This window comes from Adiantum capillus-veneris, chromosome 4, assembly GCF_014529385.1.
Source record: "Adiantum capillus-veneris isolate H3 chromosome 4, ASM1452938v2, whole genome shotgun sequence".
Lineage (NCBI taxonomy): Eukaryota > Viridiplantae > Streptophyta > Polypodiopsida > Polypodiales > Pteridaceae > Adiantum > Adiantum capillus-veneris.
This window is the reverse complement of record NC_140934.1, coordinates 159887142-159912317: the sequence shown is the minus strand read 5'-3', so window position 1 is coordinate 159912317 and position 25176 is coordinate 159887142. Positions and strand designations below refer to the sequence as shown.

The window sequence follows — 25176 nt, the reverse complement described above, 5'->3', positions numbered from 1 at the left end:
TGCTTTTCCAAGGTGTACACTAAGCATCTCTTATATGATTTGAAGTATGAAGTGTGGTCTGGTTTTTTCTATAAGCTGTGCCATTGGTTGTATGTGCTCCTGGAGCTCTTAGTAGACCATGAAAATATTTAAATCACATGTCACATTTCTAATGGTATTGTTCACTTCAACTTATTTGTAAACTGCATATTGTATCAATCAAATTCTAGAAAGATAACTTGTTAGTAGAGAAACGCTATGTAGCGTTGTGTTTCAGAATTTTGACGGTACTAGATTGTTCAGCATGTCAAGTTTTCTTTAGCTGCATCTCACTTTCACTACTTAACAGATATTTGTGCAGCCAACCAGAGGGGTGTGTCACATCTTTTTTGGATGTTTAGATATTTACTAAATGTTGCAGGAGGCTTTCCTGACTGCAGGGTAATGGGCTGGAAAAATCTTGGATATATTATGGAGGACATTTTTTTCAGTCAGGAGAGCAGACTGGATGGTATAAGACAGCTTACATGTACCCTTGTACAATAATTGCTTCTGTTCTGATCAGTTGGATCGCTATTTTGACAAGGTTATCTCTTGATCTTCATTGTGTAATGCAGAAATATGTTTCTCTTGCTGTAGCAAATGGTATCTTTTGCAAATGCAAAAGTCTATTAGGATCTTGAGATGGTTGAGGGCATGCAAACTTGTTGCAGTTTCACTTTCTTGGTTTCATAATCAAGGGTCTTTTGCAGTCAAATTGGATTTGTTCTAACTAATTGTTTCTCTACACGGTGCAAGACATGGTTTGTTATGCGAATCTGCATAGTAGTACAAACCTTATTCTGCAAATGTTCTCATATATACACTTGGCTTTGGCAGGATAGCTAGAAGACTGAGTGTAAGTAGCAAAATATTAATTTCCGGGAGCGAAGTAACTCATCCATTTTGCACACTTGTTTTTGGATCTTGGGACTTTGGCATTAGTTCTCCAGAAGTAAGCAATATGTTTTTTTCCCTGTTCCTACTTCAATGTATTCAACAGGCTTTTGCTCTCTCCCTATGCTATTTTCAACCAATGCAATCTATGCTGAAGCTTTTCTTAGAAAGTTTCATTGTCTTTTTTGTCTGTGACTGCACAGGCAGCATCAAGATTGCGCAAAGGCCTACGAATGCACTTTCGAGAAATGCTTGCAGATATTTCAGCCCATGAGAAAAAGCTATTAACATTGAGCACTAAGACTAAACGATATAAGGTTTTTAGTCCTACACTATTCTTGACAAGATTCTATTTGTCAAACAAATTAACAACTACTTTCTTTTGTAGCCTATCAGCATGTGTCAATGCATTAAAAGCACAGGATATTAATATGAAAATCTTAAAGCGGAAAATCCTTGCACCCAGGCACTTCAGCCAAATGGCTGCCCAATTTTTCAGTTTGCTGTATTGCCTCAGTCATTCTCAAGTGGTTCCAAGCTGTAAGAATCTTTCCTTCATACTAAGTGTCAACCAAAGAGAAGAAAATAATCTTTTGAACCCCACCCAAGTACGGGGTGCCTGCCCATGTAATAGTAAGGTCGACCACTATGTCTGTGCATTCCCCTTCAAAAAAGAAACAGCCATCCTGAGTTTGGAAGATTCCCTGAAGTTGGCTCTTGAAAATGCTGCATCAAACTGCTGAATAGAAGTTAAAGCTTTGCTTGCATCTCAAGGGTCTAAAAAAGTATTGAACTTCAAGCTCTTGAAGTTTTTTTGAGTCTCCATAGGCCTCAAGTGATCATATATGTTCGGTCGCATATGATGGTTACCCTCACCAAAAGATGTGGAGGCATCTCGTTGTCATGCATACCAATCACCGCTCCAGTAGGATATCTATCCTTAATGATCTTTGTGCATGCCTGGCTTGGCTCCGTGCATTCCTCTTTTAGGCCCTGGTATTTCTGCTCCATAGGTGCCATGCTTCCCAATGCCATAATGTACGTAAGCGTCTGCACCCATGCCATATGGTCTATAAGCACCCCTACCGGTGTCATAAGACCTATAAGCATCAGTGCGTGCACTGAAAGATCCAAAAGCAACCTTCGCTGCCATATTTGAAAAAGCCTGTCTCCTGCCCAAAAAGCCGAGGAAAGGCATGTCTCATGTCACGTGCCTGGCCAATTCCCCATACTCGTCAAATGCCCCTGCACTTGTTTATGATCTCCCTTTGAATTTCTCTTAGAGAATTGGATCCCTTTTTGTTGCTAGACGACTTTCTTTTGCCTTTATCTTGGACTTTGACTTAGGGTTTATGGATCCTTTTTTTTGGAAAGCAGTACTCATTGATTGAGTTTTGTGTGCTTCACATACGGAGGATCGTGGGAATAAGTGAGTAAGTGTTCCGGGAGAAATTGGACTTTCTCCTGCCTTGCTCTATGTTGAGCATGAGGAGAATAAGGTTGTCCCTCTGTGTGTGCTGCAGGATTGCCGTCATCACCTTCCTTTGTATGTGCAGACGACTCATCTTCAATTTCCTCAACCTTTTCCATTTTGAATTCCTCTTCCTTGTATTATACTCTTCCTCATAGTCTTGAGCTGCTTTTGAGTCCACGATTGGTTGCTATGAAGATAGGATAAAAAACTCAACTTCTGCTCGTCTGTTTTGACAAGTCATGAAACCGGCCCGTGGGGCGGTAGGCTTTGGCTTTCACCCGAAATTCTTTACTTTAGACACAGACACGGAGCACTTTGCAAAGGGAACTTGTGACGGGAATTAACACTTAAGCACACACACGGCTCTGAAGCTAGAATGCTCCGAGCAGACGCCGACAACCTGTAGGCCCCAAAATTGGTGCCCCTTTCGGTATTTCTTTATTCTTTGAGAGGGTAAATTACAAAGTAAGGTCTTGGGAATTCTTTACCTGTATCACACTAGATACTACCTGATTTGGCCAAATTTCGGCAGCATAACAGCCCCAAAACTTGCGCGAAATCAATTCCCCTGCTGGATCTCACTTGCATTGGCGTAAACCCTCTGATTCCTGCCCAAAAACAGTAAATTCAGCACGCTGTATTTACTGGTTTTTGCCCTGTTTTCAGCCCCAAACAGTCCCCTAGCTGTCCTCTGCCAGTGGGGCACGATTCCCAAGGGTTCTGGCGTCTGTATGGCTGAAAAACAGTCAATTTTCTGCGCATACACAGCGCTGAATTTGCACCTGTATGGTGAGGTTATGACCCTCACCGGTGCCTGCTTTGGAGTAGCAGCTAGCTACCCCTGTTCCTGCTCAAGGAGGCTCTTGCCTCAGCACAAAAGCATGAACCCACACAACTGTAGATCAGTCAAATGAAGAGCCCTCTTGTGGGGCATCACATAACTGCACGTAGGGGAGAGAGAGCAGTGTGTAGCATGCAGGGCAACACTCCTAGCACCACACTGTACATGAGAGGGAAAGAAAGCACTCCATAGCTCTTAACGTGTGACAGGTTCTCAATAAAGTATCCCCCCAGCATAAATCGAGCGTCCCCTCTGCTGCCCTTGACTTGTAATGCATCTGTGAACAACTAGATGCAAAAAGGGAAGATCTCCATGGTTGCCAAAACCTGCGTATCGCTGAAAACGCAGCAAAATAGCCCTATAAACACGCATCTGATGCATTCCAATGCTGAAAATGAGCTTCTATGTCCTAGGTAAAGTCATGGGAAGCTCAAAAATGGAGAGAAATGGCTGAAAATCAGAGTTATCAGCCTCCAAAACTGCTCCAAAAAGTCAGTTACGAGTTCTGTTCTCCCAGACTTGGTAAATTGACCAAAAAGTGCCACTTGGCACTCATATATGCAATTTTTCCGCATTGGGCTTCCTGCTTAAAAATCTCTCAACTGGTGCGTCAATTGACTTTGCAGCAGAGTAATAAAATGTTCCCCTGGTCATATCAAAAGTAATGGCGCGAACACATTTCACGGCCCAAAATAGCAGTTCCCTAATTTTAAGGAGATGCTTCCGTTGGGCTCCCACTGCTCATCTGACCATCTATTCTCATTGGGACCGCATCCAAAAGTGCAATGTGGCCCAACTATCGGATACTTTCTGTTGGTGATCCCACCTTGACTTTATGCCTTTATTGAGTTCACTTCCTAGTATCCACCAACTTGCTAAGTGCGACGGGGGGACCTACATGATCTTGAACTGAGCCTAGACATCCTTTTACTTTATGAGTTCCAGTGCCGACCAACTTTCCGTCTGTGGGTGAAACCACCGTTCACATTGGCTATACAATGTCCGACCATTTGCAACTTCAAAAAGAGGGTCTCAAAAATTAAACAAAAATCATTGGAAAGAAACCAACAACTAAGGTTAGCAGTTGCCACGTCCTCGTGACAGGTCAATAGTGCCATGTCATCATTTTGTGACACCGGGAGTCTTGGGGGTGTGTGTTTTTTGCCAGATGGTAGCAGGATCTATACTTGCACCACCTTTACCAGTGGATCCGCTTCCTCTACCTCCTCTGCCTCCACTGCGAGAGCTTCTGTATAGGCAAAACTATTATGGATATCCTCCACTGGGAGAGCTTCTGTATAGGCAAAACTATTATGGATATCCTCCATATCATATCCATATTATTAGCAACCACCACCTCTTCCTCAGCCTGAGGCTGTCAAGGATGGTGGTCTACAGTGAAATTCTTTACCCTTTTTAGGCATTCGAGATAGAAAAAAGTCTCTCCAGTTCCTACAATACTTTGACAATATATACTATTTCGAATCCACAATCTCTCGTGCTACAACCTTCCTCAAGGACGATGCTATGCAGTGAACTGCTTTATCAACCAAACCTCATGCTCCGAGGATTATCTTTGCTCGAAGTTATCTCACATCCCTTTTTGGAGTAAAATTAGTTGCTGATTGGAGCAACTAAAATATGGTCTCCACTAATACCTTGAAAGAACCTGGGATGTGTATCTATTGGTTTCTTTCTTCAAATCTGGGATATTTATCTACTGATTTCTTTCTTCAAGAACCTGACTCTGGAAGATTCGTGTGAGTGTTATGATATTGGCTTACCTTCACCACTATAATAGTATTGTCTTTGAAAGAAGCTTTCCACCATGCAAGATCTTATGGACCATGTGGCTGTTGGTTATTTGTGTCGAAGTCCGTGATGCGGAAGCGTGTAGACCAAGGTGAGAAAGCATGGGGGGGGGAGAGAGAGAGAGAGAGAGAGAGAGAGAGAGAGAGAGAGAGAGAGAGAGAGAGAGAGAGAGAGAGAGAGAGAGAGAGAGAGAGAGAGAGAGAGAGAGATGCACTGAACCAATCAACCAACGCAATGAGATAACAGATAATAATACAATGGGGCTGAGGATTTCTTATATAGAAACCTTAGTAAATTGCCCTACCTAGACTTTGACAAATAAGTGAAATAAATCCGTAAAAGCCAAATTAAATAGTGGGTTCACACTGGGCAGTTCACTTGATATGCCTAAACTTTAACACCCTCTTTGCAGATCATAGTGGACATCAATAGTGAAACCAAGTCCATGAAGAAGCTACCATGGACACCCCAACAGCTGCAGACTATTGGATACACCTCGGTGTTGCTCTCCTCAACTTTGTACCTGAAAGAAATGCCATCTTGAGCATTGGTTGCCTCTGTAGAAAATATGAACTGTAGACAAGACTATGTACAATAATCCCCATTCGTGAACTGTGAATATATCACGTGCAAAATATAACACTCCAGGATAATGAACTCTGGAACACATCTTGTCCATGATCTGACCAACACTAATGAATTGGCGCGCCCATCCATAGTGTCTTTGATACGCCTGAATGGTTCCTTGCTAGATGCATGTGCCTTGAACTCCGACCTACGGGTCCAAACACCAATAACTTGAACTCCTACACAAGGGTCCAAATTAATAATAGGGAGCACTGTCTTCCCCTCTCTGCCACTTACAAGCGTCTATCTGGCTGAAGCTAGTGGTGATACCGATCTATATGTGACTAGAAGGCGGAAATCCGTGCCAGTGTGGTTGTCACCACACCAGCAGCCTCTCTGCTGTCCTTCTCTGAGTCACTATCACTCATTGCTGTCCTCCTGTTGCTTGCTTTTACCTTTGTCCTTTGCAGAATCTGTCTTTGCCTTTGGATTTGCAATCCTTGGCTAAATGACCTTGCTTTCCGCACTTGTAACAATGGTACTTTGTCCTTTTTCTGGAATCCGAAGCAACATGTGCCTCGCCATGTGTGTCCATCGTCTCAGAAATCCGAATTTTGCCTTGAGTAACCAACACGGCTTCCTCCTCAATGAGAAAAGAGCCGAAATCATCAAATTCCAGCTTTTCCTTCGTGACTTGTAGCCTTAGGGTTCTAGCCACCGTTTCATACTCTATAGGCAACTTCGTAAGGACCAAAGCAGCTAATTGGGTACTGGTAAGTGCACTCTTCATAGTTGCTAGTTGATCATGCACAAATTTAATCTTCATCAGAAATGATTGCATGGAACTTCCTCGGTGGAAATGGATTTCAAATAACTGTCCAAGAAGGGTGAGTGCTCGCATCGTGGAATCTCGATCAAACATTCCGACAAGCTTGAACCACATTTTGTTGGCAGTCTTCAAGGCTAAATGGCTGGAGATAAGTCCTTCGTAAGAGATTCCGTAATGGCCGACATCGCCTTCGCATCGAACACATCCCAATCGACACATGATTGGAGGTGCTCTTCATCTTGAAGGCGGGTGTACCTGTTGTTGGAATCCCTCGTGGACGAGGCTCCGTGCCGTTGACAATATCCCATAACCCTTTCCGAGTAAACCAAAGCCGCATAATCAAATTCCAATGAGCGTAGTTGTCACAAAGTGATGACGTGGTTGCCCGAGAGAAAACCCTAACCCTGACTGCTGCTGAAAACCCTAAATCTGGAAACCCTAACCTTAAAACTTGCAAACCCTAAAATTTGCCAAAAACATTAACCCTAACCCTAAAAGGGCAGCAGGGGCAGATCCCGATAAATGCGTAGAAATGATGCTGACGTGGCACCGTACGGCAGTCCCGGAATTCACGGCCGGAATTGCGCTGGGAAAATCTGCTTTTTGCTCTACACAAATTGCAAGGAGAGAGAGAGAGAGAACTCCATTACTTTATTTTTGAAACTCAAGAGAGTTTGTGAGAGAAAAGATCCTTTGCTTTATTTTCAGGCTTTTGATTGTGAGCTTTTGGGGCTCTGCTTTTGGCATCCCTTGTAATCATTAAAATATGTGGATTGGGCTCCCACTCTGCAGAGCATCTGGACGCAGAGTCTGAGAGAGACCCGATCCACTCTTGTACTTTGAACACCGATTAATACAAAAAGAAATACCGAAAGGGGCGCCAGTCTTTGGGACCAATATCTCTAGGCACGGAACTCCGCCGGGCCAGTGCAAATCTATTATGAACTGTGAACTGTTTTGAAGTGGTTATTTGGTGCTGTCGTGATTGATTCTTGACTTGGAGTGTCCAAGTCTGTTACACTGGTATCAGAGCACGACCGATTTCTCTTCTATGGGAAATCCGATCCCAATTTTTTTTCCGCGGCACCTATGGCTTCACGCAAGGATCAGTCGACTCCCTATGCATCCGGAGATGCGGACAGGGATCACAACGAAGATTCCTGCAGAGAGTATAGCCCACCCTGGCCTACTCAGGCAGAGCAACGAGAAATGAAGCGTCGTCAATTGATCGGCGATGCAACAAAGATGATGCTCAGTTTTGCGAAGGAATCAAAATTGGCAAAATATATGAGCGAGACTTCTTTTCAGGAAGTGCACGAGCAATAGCAGAAAACCACAACACCACCCCCGAAACTCGCTTTCAAGAAACCTTCTGCTCACAAGCAATATTCAGAGAAGGAATTAGAAGAGGTGGTTGATGCACGGATTGCTCAGCTTTTTGACGCGCAGAACAAAGCTAAAAAGCACGGCAAAAAGCAGAAGAAAGACACTGACTTCCCGGGTTATTTGGGTTGTCAGTCGACATTTGATAAGGCAAAGAAACAGAAGAAGCGTGTTTAATTTGAAGGAGTACCCACTTCTTCTTCTTCCTCTTCTTTTGACAGTTCTTCTAGCTCTTCAGATTTGAGCGAAGAAGATAGAAAGGCAAAAAGCGAAGCAAGAAACAACGCTTCGGAAAGGGCAAGAAAAAGGCAAAGAAGTCTAAATCTCGCCCAGTGAGTGACAGTTCTACAAAGGACTCGTCTACAGACAGTTCAGACTCTGATGACGGCAACTTTTATGTGAACGAGAAGAATTTTTATAAAGCCAACCAATATGACTTTCTGGAAGATAAAAGCAAGAAAGTCCGAGAGTTTAAGGAAGGTGGACAGTCGATCAAATTTGACACCTTTTCAGGATATAAAGATGTTTCGAAGGCTTTGTCTTTTATGCTGCAGTTTGACATCGCTTTCGCGGGAGGACGCTACTCAGAGCATTTCAAGATTCGGAGAGCTGCCTCTTATTTTAAGGGGAATGCTCGAACTTGGTGGTCCACGCTTCTTTTAAACAAGACTGCACCAGTTAAATGGCTGAAATTTAAGAAGCTTTTTATTTCGTCTTGGTTGACTCAAGAGTATGAACGCGATAAACGAGCTGCTTGAAACCATCTTCAGATGACCAAGAGAAATACAGTGGATGCTTATTGTGAGAGATTCTGGAGCTCTTTTCTACCCGCCTCTTCATTGAAGAAGATCTCGTTCAGAGAACAGATTGAGCGGTTTACCTTGGGTCTACCTACAGGGATCCGAGATCACTGCTTGGAACAGAAGTTAGCTTCTATTCAGGAGTTGATGAGTCATGCGAAGCGGGGTTTTGCCATTCACTTTGGCAGTCTGACCTACCCCACCGATGAGGTCATGACACAACGAGCCGAACAGACTTCAGCGAATGAGAGTAGAAAGAGAAAGAGCAACCCAGAAAAGAAGGATGCACGACCCACGCTTACTCATGAGGAGAGAGCTTGCTTCGTCAGGGAGGGAAAGTGCTTTGGATGCGGGGAACATGGACATATCTCCGCGAAGTGCCCTAACAAGGCACCAAATGAACAAGATGAAGAAAGGCCAGAAAGTTCTAAAGCAGCTGAGAGACGTGGCAGAAAAGGCAGATAAAAAGCAGAACTGGTACCACATGGTGTGGGACCTGAACCGAATCAAATGACTGAAAGTACAAACTTTGCCGCTTTTGGGATAGAGTGAAGGATCAGGAAGCTCTTTTGAAGGAGCCAAGGCCAACTTCTTTTCACTTGGAATTGGCGGCTCGATTTGGAACTACGCCCGACAGGCTGAGGCCACAGGCGAAGGTAGTTCGACTGGCACCCGAACGGGAGGTTGCCATTACACCGAGCATTGGCAAACTTCATTTGCAATGACAGGGGTGTTCAGGGCACGCGGGTGACGTTACGGTCTAATAGAAATTCCTTGGTACCACAAGAACTACGCCGTGGTTGACTACCGGGCCGAGAAAGCGACTTTGACAAATGAAGGGCTCAGAGATTGTATTTGATGAACTTCAGTTTCTTTACTCATTCTTTTGGGAGAGAACTGAACGATGGATAAAGGTTGAATATGTGTTGACCTGAACAAAAGAACGCCAAGATTTTTCTCCAACACTCATGCCGATTGCTTTTTAGAGGGCTTGAGGATCATACCATTGATCTAATACTTGGAAGCACACCACCGAACTGGCCACCTTATCGTGTGAGCCGAGCACAGAATGAAGAGATTATGAACCAAGTGAAAGACCTCTCGGAAAAGGGTCTTGTCCAGCCTAGTACTTCACCGTATTGCTCTCCAGTGTTGTTGGTTTTGAAGAAAGACGGATCTTGGAGAATGTGCATCGATTATAGAGCTCTCAACAAAATCACCATCAAGAACAGATTTCCGATTCCTAGGATCGATGATATACTCGACAGATTACAGGGATCCTCGTGCTTTAGCAGGATTGATTTGAAGAGTGGATATCATCAGATTAGAATCGCGTCGGGAGACGTCTTCAAGACAGCTTTTCGGACAACTTTTGGATTATTTGAGTTTTTTGGTGATGCCATTTTGCTTAACCAATGCTCCTGCGACATTTAACCGGATGATGGACATGATTTTTTTCGAGAGTACAGGCTATTTGTTGGTACTTTCTTTGACGATATCATTGTTTTCTCCAAGAATGAGGCAGAACACAAAGATCATCTGCTTCAGGTCTTTCAGGCATTACGAGATCACAAGTTAGTGATTAATGCAAAAGAAAAGTGAAATTTTCCTACCAGAGATGCACCTTTTGGGACACATTGTCTCAGCAGTAGCGGGAGTGCAAATGGATCCGGCCAAGATAGAGACTATCCGCTAATTGGCCCGATTTAAAGAATGTCCATGAAGTTAGAAGCTTCTTGGGACTGTGTTCGTACTACAGGCGGCTCATTCGAAAGTTTGTAGAGGTTGCTTCCCCTTTGCATATCTTGACACAGAAAGGAGTCCCTTTCTCGTGGGGACCCAGAGAGGTGACTGCCTTTCAGACATTGAAAGAGAAATTGACTACAGGACCAATTTTGACTTTGCCGGACTTGCAAAAGTCATTTGAAGTATATCGTGATGCTTGTGGTCGTAGTTTGGGTGCGGTTTTAATGCAAGAAGGCCATGTCATTGCTTACGAGAGCCGATTGTTCTCAAGGCCAGAAATGACAGCACAGATTTACGAGAAAGAGCTTTTGGCGATTATCCATGCTCTTACTCAGTGGCGACATTAGCTACTCGGAGCGGATTTTATTGTCTTTACAGACCATCAGAGTTTGCGCTACTTGTTGTCACAGAAGCAGCTTTCGGAAAAGAAGATGTGGTGGGCGACCATCTTGTCACAGTTTCACTTCCAGATTGTCTATGTGCAGGGATAGAAGAATGTGGTGGCAGATGCTTTGTCTCGGAACCCGTTGGTTCTGGCTATTTCGGCGATACATCATAGGAGCTTCGAGGATATGGTCGACCCGTATGCCATAGATAAAGATTTTGTAGACGTTTTTACACGGATACGAGATGGGGAGACATTAGCGGGATATTCCATTCGGGATGGCTACTTGATGAGAAAAACCATGTTGTGCATTACACAGCCGTTGAGGGAAAAGGTTATGACTGAATGCCACTGTCCACCTTATACGGGTCACCGCGGCATTGCTACCACCATGAAAGGGGTAGAGAAATACTTCTTTTGGCCGAGACTCAAGAAGGATGTGGAAGAGTAGTTGCTTAGTATGCTAGAAGGTCAAGTTTCACAGGCATAAAGCAGAGGGATTGTTACAGCCTTTACCCATACCCACCCGCCCTTGGGAAAGTATTGCAATGGATTTCATTTTTGATCTCCCGAGAACACAGAGTGGTCACGATGGTATCTGGACTGCTATCTACAGATTTAGCAAACAGGCTCATTTCATTCCAGTGAAGAAAACACTCAAGCCGGATCACTTCGTGAGACTGTTTGTGGCCCAGATTTTCAGATTACATGGCATGCCTGAGACGATTATCTCGGATAGGGACCTTATATTTACGAGTTTGTTTTGGAAGGCAATTTGGGAGACCGCCCTTGGGAAAGTATTGCAATGGATTTCATTTTTGATCTCCCGAGAACACAAAGTGGTCACGATGGTATCTGGACTGTTATTGACAGATTTAGCAAACAGGCTCATTTCATTCCAGTGAAGAAAACACTCAAGCCGGATCACTTCGTGAGACTGTTTGTGGCCCAAATTTTCAGATTACATAGCATGCCTGAGACGATTATCTCCGACAGGGACCTTATATTTACGAGTTTGTTTTGGAAGGCAATTTGGGAGAACAAATTGGCACGTGGTTGCAGTTCTCGTCATCGTTCCACCCGCAGACTGACGGCAATCTGAGATTGCCAATCAGTGGTTTTAGATTTATTGAAGTCTTATATCACGGATCAGAAGACTCAATGGAAAAGTACCTACCTTTGTGGAATTTGCCTACAATAACACGATACACTCTTCGACGGGGAAGGCGCCATTTGAGATTGTTGAAGGTGCTGCGAAGGTTCCACCCTTCCTAAGCACGAAAGATAAGATTTTTGAAGCGGATGAATATACGCAAGACTTAGATACGGCTTTTGCCAACGTTCGCGAGACTTTACAGAAATCTCAAGAACGACAGAAAAAGGCAACGGATCGCCATCGTCGCGACTTGAAATTGAAGGAGGATCATTGGGTGCTCTTACGTTTTGAGAAGGCACGCTTGAGAAAGAAAAAAGGGAAAGGAGAGGCTTTTTCCAAAGCTTAGTATGCGATACTAAGGACCTTTCCAGATCTCTGAAAAGATAAATGATGTCTCCTTCCGACTGAAACTGCTTGATACTTGGAGGATTCACAATGCATTTCATGTGTGTCTCTTGAAACCTTTTAAAGGTGCTGTGCCTGATGAGCAACCCGAAGTGAAAGAAAACGAGGAGATCCTTGTTCTTGAACAGATTTTGGCACATAAGGATACGAAGAATAAAGGTAAAGTCTGAAGGCGGTTCTTGGTTAAGTTCAAGAACTATCTTGCATTGGATGCGAAGTGGATGGAGGAGGACCTAGCAGATACTCCTCAAATTGTGAAACTTTACCTCGAGGCTTTTGGTTTAGCATAGTCTACTCCAAATGGAACCAAGAATTCAGCTTGGCCGGAGATCTGGTGCAGTGTGATGCACAAGAGGGGAGTTACTCCGCTCCTTTGTCAACAGATGCCTCGATTTTGATACTAAAGTCTCTCATGTCTCTTTGAGCTTCAGGGATACTGAGAGCTGACAGTATTCTACTGGATGACTTTATGAAATGGAATTCTTGATTATGATACTGATTTGTTCTTGACTTCTTTTTAAGTGCAGCAACTGATAGACGAAATGACTGCAGCATTTTGGTCTGATTGAACTCGAATTGACATGGTTGCAATAGGGGTTAGTCAATCGGACATCGATGAGGTCCCGATTGGATCTAGATGCGATTGCTAGCTACATTGCCGATAAATCATGGTCTAAGATCCGAATGAATACTGAATGTTATGTGATGTCCTCTGATGTCTAGTGATGTCCTGTGATGTGACTGTCGATTGGTACATGTGCTAGATGTGTGTTCCTAGTACGTAGGTACTAACAGTCAGTGTCTGCTAAGACGGTTTATGGCCTCTGTCTATTTTGCAGGCGTAATCGAGGGCGATTACAATGCTTTCAAGAGAGGGGTATGCCACAAAGTGATGACGTGGCTGCCCAAGAGGAAACCCTAACCTTGATTGCTATTGAAAACCCTATATCTGGAAACCCTAACCCTAAAGCCTGCGAACCCTAAAATGTACCAAAAAGCCTAACCCTAACCCTAACCCTAACCCTAATCCTAAAAGGACAGCAGCGGCAGATCCCGATAAATGCGCAGAAATGATGCTGATGTGGCACCGTACGGCAGTCCCCGAAATCACGGCGGGAATTGTGCTGGGAAAATATTCTTTTTGCTCTACGCAAATTGCAAGGAGAGAGAGAGAGAACTTCTTTATTTTTGAAACTCAAGAGAGTTTGTGAGAGAAAAGATCCTTTGCTTTATTTTCAGGCTTTTGATTGTGAGCTTTTGGGGCTCTGCTTTTGGCATCCCTTGTAATCATTAAAATATGTGGATTGGGCTCCCACTCTGCAGAGCATCTGGACACAGAGTCTGAGAGTGAAACCCGATCCCCTCTTCTACTTTGAACATTGATTAATACAAAAAGAAATATCGAAAGTGGCGCTAGTCTTTGGGGCCAATATCTCTAGGCACGGAACTACGCCGGGCCAATGCAAATCTATTGTGAACTGTGAACTGTTTTGAAGTGGTTATTTGATGCTGTCGTGATTGATTCTTGACTTGGAGTGTCCAAGTCTGTTACAATAGTTGCTGCCGTTCAATTTGTTGTTGGCGCTCGAGCAAGGGGGAGTCATCATGAAGTTGCGAACTCCTGGTGTGTGTACTGTCTCGCACTCCAAAATCTGGCCGCATAAATCCCAAGCCGCACAACTTCTTCCCTCCTTTGTCGCTCCCACGCCGCTGCAACAGATCCCTCTTTTACCGCACCAAAACTCCTCCGGTGCCTTCTCCTGGGTCTCCCCGCCCTGGGTTTTCTTAAAAAACGCTAGGCCTTCAAAAACTCTGCTGGTTGGTTTCCTTCAAAAACGCTAGGGCAGATTTTTCAAAACGCTGGACTTTGCAGAGGAAAAAACACAAGTTGTAGGGTTTTTTTCAAAACGCTAGGCAGCTGGGTGAGTTTTTGTGCTGAAAAGAGGGCAAGGCAGGAGGTGGAACTCCAGCAAATGGTGCGTTTTTGAAACGGTAGCACTGTTGGGCAGATTCGCTCTGAGAAGAGGGTAGGGTAGGGTAGGGTAGAATCCTTGTCATAATAATCAATATCTAATTCTCCTAAATGATTTTCTCATGTTAAATTGATCATTTTATATGGGGAAGTGCCAGGGGAGAAAAAGCTAGAATATTGATTAAGTTAGCAGACTGGCCACAGTAGGGATCCAAAGGAGGGAAAATAGGGATCCAAAGGGGGGGCCATCTGCAAAAGAGCTATGTGCAACAATGGGCTCCAAAGACCTTAGGGTTTAGCCCATTAAGACTTCCAAAATGCTAAGGTTCCAAAATTCAAAGGTTGTGTCCAAAGGTCAAAAGCCTAGGGAAATTGGATGCTTGGTGTGTGTCCCAAAAGTCTTCAACCATCCTTGCATAGGAGGGGGCGAGCCCTAGCAGTAGGAGATGAGAGGGAAACTCTCCCACAGACACACACACACACACACAAGCTCCCTTTACACAAAGGGAATGAGGGACACATGTTAGCTCCCTAGCATAGATGCCCACAAGGTGTACTCAATTTCTATTGGATGGCCTTGGAGGTGAACCAATGAGAATAAGGCTGGAGTAAATCTAGTTTAATTAATTTAAAAAACACTTAATAAAAGAACCAATAAGAATTAAGCTCTCTTGAAGACTATTGGACAGTCTCCCAAGGGGTCCAATGAGCATTCAACAGCCCAATGGCTTGCCTGATTCCTATTGGCCAGGAGGCAAAGGGGTCCAATGAGAGTTTAGTTAAATTAAGTAATTACCTAAAGCGCTCACAAAAGGGGAAAGGGGGACACATGTCAGAAGACTATCACTTATGCTGCTTAATTTCCATTGGCTAGGCCTGGGGAGGTCCATTGAGGTGTGAGGATGAGCAAATAGCAAGAGGGGTCGACCAAGAGAGAGAGAGGGGGCTGATTTTTGCAAGGAATTATCACACACACACTCACACAATCTCATGTGTGAAGCAAGAAGACTCTCTCTCTCCTTCTCAAGCTTTAATGGAAAGCTTACCACCTACTCTAAGCTTGTGAGAAAGGAGGCCTACACCAAAAACTCTTGGCTTTGTAATGCAAATCCAACCAAGAGCCAAGCTTCAATGCATGCTCATCTCCTCTATCATGCTAATTACTAAGCTAAGCTATGCTAATGTGAGTGATTATGTGAGGAGATGTACATGTTTCTGGTAAGAATACTCCTTCCTCTCAATCTACTCTCATACCCCGCTAGCTCTCACCATCTTCGAAGGTTTGTGAGGTCTTGGGTGTGAGACCGTGAGGGAATTGATGTTGTGTTTGGTAAGTGTTTTGCTTAGTGCATGAAGTTTCCATCTTCATTGCACTAGCTAGTTTTGAAGGAACACAAAGAATTGTATTGTAAAATGTCTCTCTTGATGGGAGAAACCATAATACAAAGCCTTTTGGAGGGGGGACTAGCTCCATGCAAATCCGGTCCTCAACTGTTGTCAATTGCTTAATTTCTCTCTCTTTTGAAGTATTGTTCATGCTATCTAACTAGGTGTTATACTTTTTGTTGCTCTCTCCACCCAAGCACTCTTGTTATTCTCATTAGGAATCTTTTCTAATGAAATGCTCACTATGTTCATGCTATTTTCTGCTATACATAAGTTACTAGACCACTAAATGGTACATTGGTTTTAGAGCACAAGGTTTCTCTTTTCTTGCTCAAGAAGTGAGTAAGTAGAATAGGGATTTTTCAGCCTTGCAGTGCGCCTGCCTTTGTGCAGTTAAGGGTCATCACCGTTGATAGCTATGGTCTTAATAGTGGAGTCCTACGGGGCTTGCCTACGGCTTAACCACTATTGAGCTACTAGAAGCTTGACAGGAGCTGGTAATGTTTTGGTGTTGAACGACCCTCTCTTCTATTCCTTGCAATTAATGGTATTCGAGCCACTGGTACAGTAGCTTGAGTGCTTTTTCTAAAGGGGTAAAGAGGAGTAGCAACTAGGGCTTGAAGTGCCAAAGTGCACCTAAAAAGTTGTTAGAATGGCTGACAATAGTAAAGAGAGTGAAATTAATGTTGATAACTTTGATTTTGCTATGAGGAGGCTACTAATGATGCCCCGATGCTTGTTAACTATCTTGTTTCTAGGCTTCAACAAGCCATGGGCAATCCCATCCCTCCAAAGTGAAGTGCAAGGGCAACTTCGTGCTCATGGGATTCTCCTAGCTCCCCACCATGACGAGAGAGCACCTAGGAAGCCTCCTTGCGAGACTTCCAAAAGAGGCCTCTCTCCGATTCGGGAAGAAGAAGAGGATCCATATGAAGGGCTCAAAAATTTGCTCCTTGATGACGCATCTCCTTCTCAAAGGAGAATTCAAGTGCCTCCATCGAAGGAACGAGAAAGAAGTGAGTCTCCTGCCACCTCGGCGGAGATGGCTCCACGAAGACGGCGGTCTAAACGCTGTCCATCACCTCCAAAACGGAGATGACCATCACATACTTCTCCACACCATACTTCAAAGAGGGATGACAAAAAGCAAGAGAAGAAAAACACGAGAAAGAGGACACCCTCTTCTCCATCTTCTTCATCCTCTTCCTCTTATGAAAGTGATGGGGAAGACAATGAAGATCAAGGCAAGAAAAAGGCGAGAAAGAGGTCACCGTCTTCTCCATCTTCTTCAAATTCTTCATCTTTTGAAGAAAGGGATGGTGCGACCTTTGAACCATCAAAAAGAAGAGGCCATAGGAAATTCTATGCCGCATGGAAGAGGTCATCCAAGCTCAAGAAGTTCAAAGAGGGAGGAAGAGCATCTCTTTCCTTACCTACGATGGCACCTTTGGTGCTACGGACAAAGTCTTGGCCTTTATCCAACAATTCAATGCGGCGTTTGGAGATGAGGGCTTCACGGAGTCCTCTAAGCTACGCCATGTAGCACTTTCAAAAGTCTGCCAGACAATGGTGGTCTAGCCTACGGGCCAACGGTGAAGCTCCACGAACATGGAAAGCTTTAAGAGCTTCCATTATGAAGCAGTTTTTGGCCACCGATGCCAAAGACAAAGTACTCACTGAATGGCGAAGCTTGAAGCTCTCTCCCTACGAATCCATTCACAAATATGTAGACAAGTTTTGGGATTTACAACTCAAAGCCACTGTCTTCAAGAAGTTGGATTTTGGAGAGCAAAAGAAACAATTTTGTGCGGGGCTTAACTGAAGAAATTGCGGAGTATGTCAACTCCCAAAGGCCACGTACCATATTGGCGGTTATACACCATACTATGGTGGCCTCTCGAATCAATTTCCAAACGGGTGCTAAAAGAAATTCTAAGCCCACGGAAAACAAGGGTTCCAATGAGCCTAAGGGGAAGGACAATGTCCAAAAGTCTCCTAAGGGCAACTCCAACAAAGCTAAAGAGAAGGGAGTTTATAAAGGCAAAAATAGACTCTCTCCTGAAGAGCTTGAGCGTTATCGCAAGGATACCGTTGTTTCAACTGCGGCGATCAAGGGCATGCGTATCGCGCTTGTTCCCAAAAGAACACCCGTCATGAACCTCCTAGAGCTACCTTGGTCGAAATCCAAGAGGAGGAAATTCACCACAAAGGATCTCCTTTATGCCATGCTTGGGGAAAGGTAAGAGAACATGATGCTTTTATTCTCTCTGACCCTGGTTCTACTTACAATTTTATATCTATAGAGTTGGCCACCAAGCTAGGCATACAAGCCTACGAGATGGGAGATGTCCTACCCGCAGACGGTGCTTTCAAGGGGCAAGAAGCTTCAGTCACTCCCTTAATCGGGAAATTGAGGCTCCATGTCCAAAGCTATGTGGACAAAGAGGACTTCTTTATCTCTCCTCTCAAGCATGAGGATGTAATCCTAGGGGCACCATGGTTTGATCGCATGGCTGCCAATGTTAAATTCCTTGAAAGGAGAATTTTCTTTAAGTTCAGGGAAAATGATATGTATATAGATGCTAAGGAAATGGGTAACACTATACCCATTGTACATACACAAGCTTTCAACAAGTCAATAAAGAGCTCTATTTCCGTGTACATAATTTTTGTTAAAGATTCTCAAAATGAACCTAATGTATTAGCAAAAGGAAATATACACAATCAAAAGGAATTAGAGTTATCCAATTTTCTCAAGGGGTTTCAAGATGTCTTTATTGACGACATTCCTTGTGAGCTACCTCCTAAACACTATTTATTGGGGACTCCTTTCATTCTGCAAACGGATCACCAAAGTCTTAATTGCTTCATGACGCAGACCAAGCTCTCCAACAAACAAATGTGGTGGGCAAACTTTCTTTCGCAATTTCATTTTCATATTGCTCACGTTGCTGACAAGCATAATCAAGTAGCCGATGCACTCTCAAGACGGTCGAGAGTGAATGCGGTTTTCATAGCAACTCACAATGATCTATCTTCTATGATAGATGAGTATGCTATTGATCCCGATTTTAGAGATGTGATTTCAGCCCTTGCACTAGGGAAGAAAGAGCAACCATTTACTTTACAAGATGGTTATCTTCTCTATGGCAATAGACTATGCGTTACTAGCTCACTACGTGATAGTAATGTATGAATCTCATGCTCCTCCTTATGCAGGGCATAGAGGGATTCAGTCTACCCTAAAAGGGATTGAAACATATTTCTATTGGCCTACCATGAAAGCAAATTGAAACCGGCCCGTAGGGCGGTAGGCGTTGGCTTTCACCCGAAATTCTTTACTTTATACACACACACAGAGCACTTTGCAAAGAGAACCTGCGACGGGAGTTAACACTTGAATACACACACGGCTCGGAAGCTAGAATGCTCCGAGCAGACGCCGACAACCTGTAGGCCCCAAAATTGGCGCCCCTTTCGGTATTTCTTTATTCTTTAGGAGGGTAAATTACAAGGTAAGGTCCTGGGAATCCTTCACATGTATCCACCTAGTTACCATTTGATTTGGCCAAATTTCGGCAGCATAACAGCCCCAAAACTTGCGCGAAACCAATTCCCCTGCTGGAACTCGCTTGCATTGCCGTATACCCTCTGATTCCTGTCCAAAAACAGTAAATTCAGCACGCTGTATTTACTGGTTTTTGCCCTGTTTTCAGCCCCAAACAGTCCCCTAACTGTCCTTTGCCAGCGGGGCACGATTCCCAATGATCCTGGCGTCCGTACTATTGAAAAACAGTGAATTTACAGCGCATACACAGCGCTGATTTTGCACCTGTACGGTGAGGTTATGACCCTCACCAGTGCCTGCTTTGGAGTAGCAGTTAGCTACCCCTGTTCCTGCTCAAGGAGGCTCTTGCCTCAGCACAAAAGCATGAACCCACACAACTGTACATCAGCCAAATGAGTAGCCCTCTTGTGGGGCATCACATAACTGCACGTAGGGGAGAGAGAGAGCAGTGTGTAGTGTGCAGGGCATCACTCCTAGCACCACACTGTACATGAGAGGGAAAGAAAGCACTCCATAGCTCTTAACCTATGACAAAAGCTGAAATGAGGCCTCTCCCAGCATAAAAATCAGCGCCCATTTTTCTGCAAGAGGAAAGTTCACGAAAATGTGATACTTGGCGCATTTTCAAGCATTTTCCCGTTTCGGGTTCGCCGCTTAAAAATATCCTGACCGGTTGCCCAGTTGACTTCGCGGCAGAGTTATAAAATGTTCCCTTAGTCATACCAGAGGTAATGACGCGAACACATTTCACGGCCCAAAATAGCAGTTCCCTAAATTTTAGGAGATGCTTCTGTTGGGCTGCCACTGGTCTTCTGACCATCTATCCTCATTGGGACCGCATCCAAAAGTGCAATGTGGCCCAACTGTCGGATACTTTTTGTTGGTAGTCCCACCTTGACTTTACGCCTTAATTGAGTTCACTTCCTAGTATCCACCAACTTGCTAAGTGCGACGGGGGGACCTATATGATCTTGCTGTGAGCCTAGACATCCTCTTACCATACGAATTCCAGTGCCGACCACTTCCCATCTGCGGGTGAATCTACCGTTCACATTGGCCATACAATGTCCGACCGTTTGCTACTTCAAAAAAAGGGTGTTCAACAAATAAAATAAACCCCATTGGAAAGAAACCAACAACCAAGGTTAGCAGTTGCCACATCTCTGTGACATGGTTAATAACTGCCACGTCCTCGTGACATACCCCCCTCTTGAAATCGCAAACGTCCTCGATTGCATTCCATAAATACACGCCACTGATGATCTTGTGCTATCAACACTCTTTTATCATCGCATGTATCCGCAAGAAAGGTCGTAACATACAATAGATACAAATGACTTAATGAGGCCTTCATACTTTTGCCATTTCCATCTATGGCACTGAATTTATATGTACATTTGATGTACTAGCTCTATCATTACCCCTCCTTTGCACACGTTGGGTTGGGGCATAAGTAGGCTGTAACCCAAAGGCTTCAAGGTAGAGCTACAATACATTTGGTGACTCTGACAATTCATGCTCTTCCATCCATTTTGCATCCATAGGTGGATAGTTCTTGAACTTCACCAAATAACGTCTTGCAACTTGTCCTTTAACTTTTCTGTCCTTATGTGCCAAAACTTGCTCAGGTACGAGGATCTCATCAAGTTCCTCAACTTCTGGCTGATCCTCAACTGGCATATCTTCTGGCACAACACCCACGAAGGGTCTTAGAAGACTCACGTGAAACGCATTATGAATCTTCCACGCATCAGGCAGTTTCAGCCTGTAAGCCACATCGCTGAACTTGTCAAGCACTTGAAAAGGCCCATAGTAACGCATGCTGAGATTAGGAAACAGCCGTTCCTTGCCCTTCATCTTCTTTAACCTTGCCTTTTCGAACCTTAAGAGAACCCAATCACCAGGTGATAGTAACAATTCACGACGGTGACGATCAGCAGCCTTTTTCTGCTTTGCGCGAGTCTTCTCCAAGGCAACTTTAATCTTCTTATACATCTCATCCATGTTCCCAACATATCGATCTGCCTCAAAGATCTTGTCCTTTGTATGCAAAATGGGAGGAACCTTTTTGCCGCCTTCAACAATTTCAAAAGGTGCTTTGCCAGTAGACGAATGCACCGTATTAGTGTACGCATACTCAAGCATAGGCAAATACTGTTCCCACTTGCCCTTATTATCTGACACATAGCATTTCAGCAGATCTAAGACAGTAGAATTGGCCTCTTCTGACTGTCCGTCAGTTTGTGGATGAAACGAAGACGAGAACTTGAGCGTAGTGCCCATGTTCTCAAACAATCCTCTTCAGAACAAACTGGTCATGCGAGGATCACGATCACTGATAATCGATTGTGGCATACTATGGTACTTAAACACATTGTACATGAACAAGCGTGCCATTTGATCATATTTTATCTTCTTCCTGACAGGGATAAAATGGGCCTGCTTGCTGAACCTGCAGATAATGGTCCATATACCATCATTCCCTGTTGGCGTTCTTGGAAGATCAAAGATAAAGTCCATAGCAATGCTTTCCCATGGCTTATCTTGAATCGGCAGTGGTTGTAACAACCTTGGTGCCTTTTGACTGTCAAACTTGACCTTTTGGCAAACTATGCATGCTCGCACAAAGGCATCCACATCTCTCCTCAAGGTAGGCCAATAGAAGAATGTCTCTACCGCCTTAACTGTCGCATCAATGCCACGATGCCCTGCATACGGTGGGACATGACTCTCTTCCATGACCTTATGTCGCAGTGGGCTAGTGACACAAAGTCTGCCATGCATCATCATAAAACCATCTCTGAGGAGGTAGTGCTCGTGATGTTGCCCCTCTTGTAACTGTTCAAAGATCCTTGCAAAATCTTCATCAGCAGTATACTGTTCCTTCATGTCATCTAACTCATGATGATAAGGAATTGACACAGCTGAAATTTGTGGCTTTCTTGATAACGCATCAGCCACAACATTCTTCTTGCCTTCCACATGCATAATCTGGAAGTGAAACATGGAAAGAATGTTTGCCCATCGCATATGTTTTTCGGATAACTTTGACTGTGTCAAGAAGTATCGCAAGGTCTGATGATCTGTTTGGACAACAAAATCAGCACCTAAGAGGTAGTGCTTCCAGCTAGAAAGTGCATGAAGCACGGCCAAGAGCTCTTTCTCATAGACTTGCATAGTCCTCTCTGGCCCTTGCAAAATTCGGCTTTCATAGGCTACTACCCGTCCATCTTGCATTAGCACTGCTCCGATGCTACTGCCACACGCGTCACACTGGACCACGAATGACTTCCTGATATCTGGCAAAACAATAACTGGATCTGAAGTCAACTTTTCCTTTAAGAGACTAAAAGCTGAAATCTCTTTTTGGGTCCATCTGAAAGTGACCTCTTTCTTTTGCAATGCGTGAAGAGGCGATGCTATCTCTGCAAAATTTTTGATAAACCTTCTATAGTAGGAACACAATCCCAAGAAGCTTCTGACATCGTGCACAGTCTTCAAGTCTGGCCATGTCTTGATAGCTTCGACCTTTGCGGGATCCATTCTAACACCATCCTTTGAGACTATGTGGCCCAGAAAGTGGATCTCTTCGAGGAAGAATTCACTTTTCGTAGGATTGACAAGTGACCTGTGACTGCGCAGCTCTTCGAACACAATGGTCAAGTGACGCCTATGCTCCTCTTCATTCTTCGAATACACAATCATGTCATCGAAGAATGTTCCAACAAACTGTTGATGCGAGCGGAAAATCCGGTCCATCATTCTGTTGAACGTGGGAGGAGCATTTGTTAGCCCAAACGGCATCACTAGAAACTCATAAAGACCAAATGTCGTTCTAAACGCAGTCTTGTGCACATCCGCTGGGCTTATACGAATCTGATGGTACCCACTCTTCACGTCTATCTTGCTGAAAATTGCTGCACCCTCTAAACGATCGAGAATATCATCAATGCGAGGAATAGGAAACCTATTCTTTATGGTATTCTTATTCAACGCACGGTAATCAATACACATGTGCCATGAGCCATCCTTCTTCTGCACTAGGAGCACTGGGGAGCAAAAGGGTGAAGAACTAGGCTGAATCAGCCCCTTCTCTAATAACTCCTCAACCTGGCCCATAATCTCTTTCTGCTGCGCCGCACTAACCCTGTAGGGAGGTCTATTTGGTGGGCTACACCCTGGCACCAAATCTATCCGATGGTCCTCAGGTCTCTCTCGCGGCAATTTCGACGGTAATGAATTAGAAAAACAGTCACTAAACTTTTGCAAAAATGCTGACCTTTATTTATCTAACACAGATAAATTTGATTGATCCCTATCTGAGACATCACGTGCAAAAATCAAGTACACAGAAAGATGATTCTTTATTACAGAAGTGATAGCAGAAGCAGATACAATAGGGACTAACTCTCCTTTAAGCTTTACATCCAAGATGTGAGTTTTGCTCCTATGATGTACAGTGATCTTTTTGTTGTAGGCATCCAAGACTCCATGCACTCGGAACATCCACGGGATCCCCAACAAGGCGTCACAACCTTCCAGCGGCATGATGTAAAACTCTTCAGTGTCCACATACGACTGAATATGTAGACGCAGTTTTCCAATGATGGGAGTAACACACTCTGAGTGGCCAGGACATGCCAACCATGCCTCTGTTGTGTACCCCATCTCTTCAGCTTTGATGCCGAGCTTCATAGCTAACTTTGGTGAGATAAAGTTGGCTTTGGCACCTGGATCAAAGAAGATGAGTGCCGTCTGATCCCTAACTTTACCCCATGCCCTGCATAACTCACTGGCATCTGTGCTGGGCCTGTCACCCACCATGTCTGGCACTAAACCTGCCGTGGGTTTAGGCTTCTTGCCTTCCTGGTCTTCTTTATCTTGTGAGTCAGCTTGTGTAGCCTGCTACAGTGTCACTTCACAAGAAGGCAGACAATTGGACAATTAGTACAATTGGTGTAGGCTGTGTACAGTTGGTCTAGGCTGTTTCACACTGGACGGACCCTCTGGGCTGGGAGTGACACGTGGCAGTGGCAGGGTACCGACGCTAGTGGACATCGTGGCCAGGTCACCACATGGCTGACATTTATGAGCCGTTGGTGGCCCTTTATGATGGTACATATGAGTAGTCGTGTTTTGGGGGCAGTTCTATCTTATCTTGCACGTAGTCGTCTAGAGAGTTTTACACAGAGCACTGCTACACCATCCATGCACATCTGAGCCTCGACACCCTATCTTGTACCTGTGAGTCTTGGGCTGGAGCTGAGTGTGTTGCCACTCCAGAGTCTGTACATGGTCCTTTGAGTTAGTCGAGTCCACATGTTCTGGTCTACTGCTGTGTCTCTGTTATTATCCATTGTTTCGTGTATTTCATTCTGTTGAGAGAGTTTCTGTTTGTTGAGTGAGACTGTCACGCACATTGCACTAGGGACACCCACACTGTAGAGAGCACGACACATTATCCGCGCTACAGGTGCTCTCATTTTGGCGATCACGGTGGGACCTCAACTGAAGTCTCACTCTGTTGAGTAGCTGGTTTCTTCGCTTCGCCTGTGCAGCATGTTGGTCGCTTCGTCTGTGCAGCCTGTTGGTGTGGTCCAGTTTCACCCTTGATAGCTTAATCTAGCTGGTCTAGTCTCTCGCCTTGCTGGTCTGGTCCCCTCTCGCCCTGGTCCAACTTGCCTCGTCTCTGATCTAGACCCCTCGACCCTGGTCTAGTCCTCCTCGTCCCTCGTCCCTCGTCCAGCTAGTCTAGTCACTCGTATGGTCTAGTAGAGTCTAGACCAGTCTTCAGCCAGTTCAAGGTTCTCTTGCCCAAAGCTTGGTTGGATTGGAGGTCACTACATGACACATACAAGGAGGTCAGTTGAGCGTCAAAGCCCACTACTGAGCCCTCTGATGTACTATCATAGAAGACGACCTTCGACACCTTGTAGA

The 25176-nt window shown here is 44.4% G+C and overlaps 1 protein-coding gene across 3 annotated transcripts in view; it reads left to right on the top strand.

The window, feature by feature from the left end:
- Positions 1–25176, top strand: part of LOC147460243 (uncharacterized) — a 178606-nt gene that overhangs the window by 45812 nt on the left and 107618 nt on the right. For all 3 annotated transcript variants that reach the window (XM_086511324.1, XM_086511326.1, XM_086511325.1), the window contains 3 exons: positions 420–565; positions 859–973; positions 1119–1232. In XM_086511324.1, coding sequence (XP_086367450.1) covers positions 420–565; positions 859–973; positions 1119–1232 — 375 coding nt within the window. The remainder of the gene's footprint in view (positions 1–419; positions 566–858; positions 974–1118; positions 1233–25176) is intronic.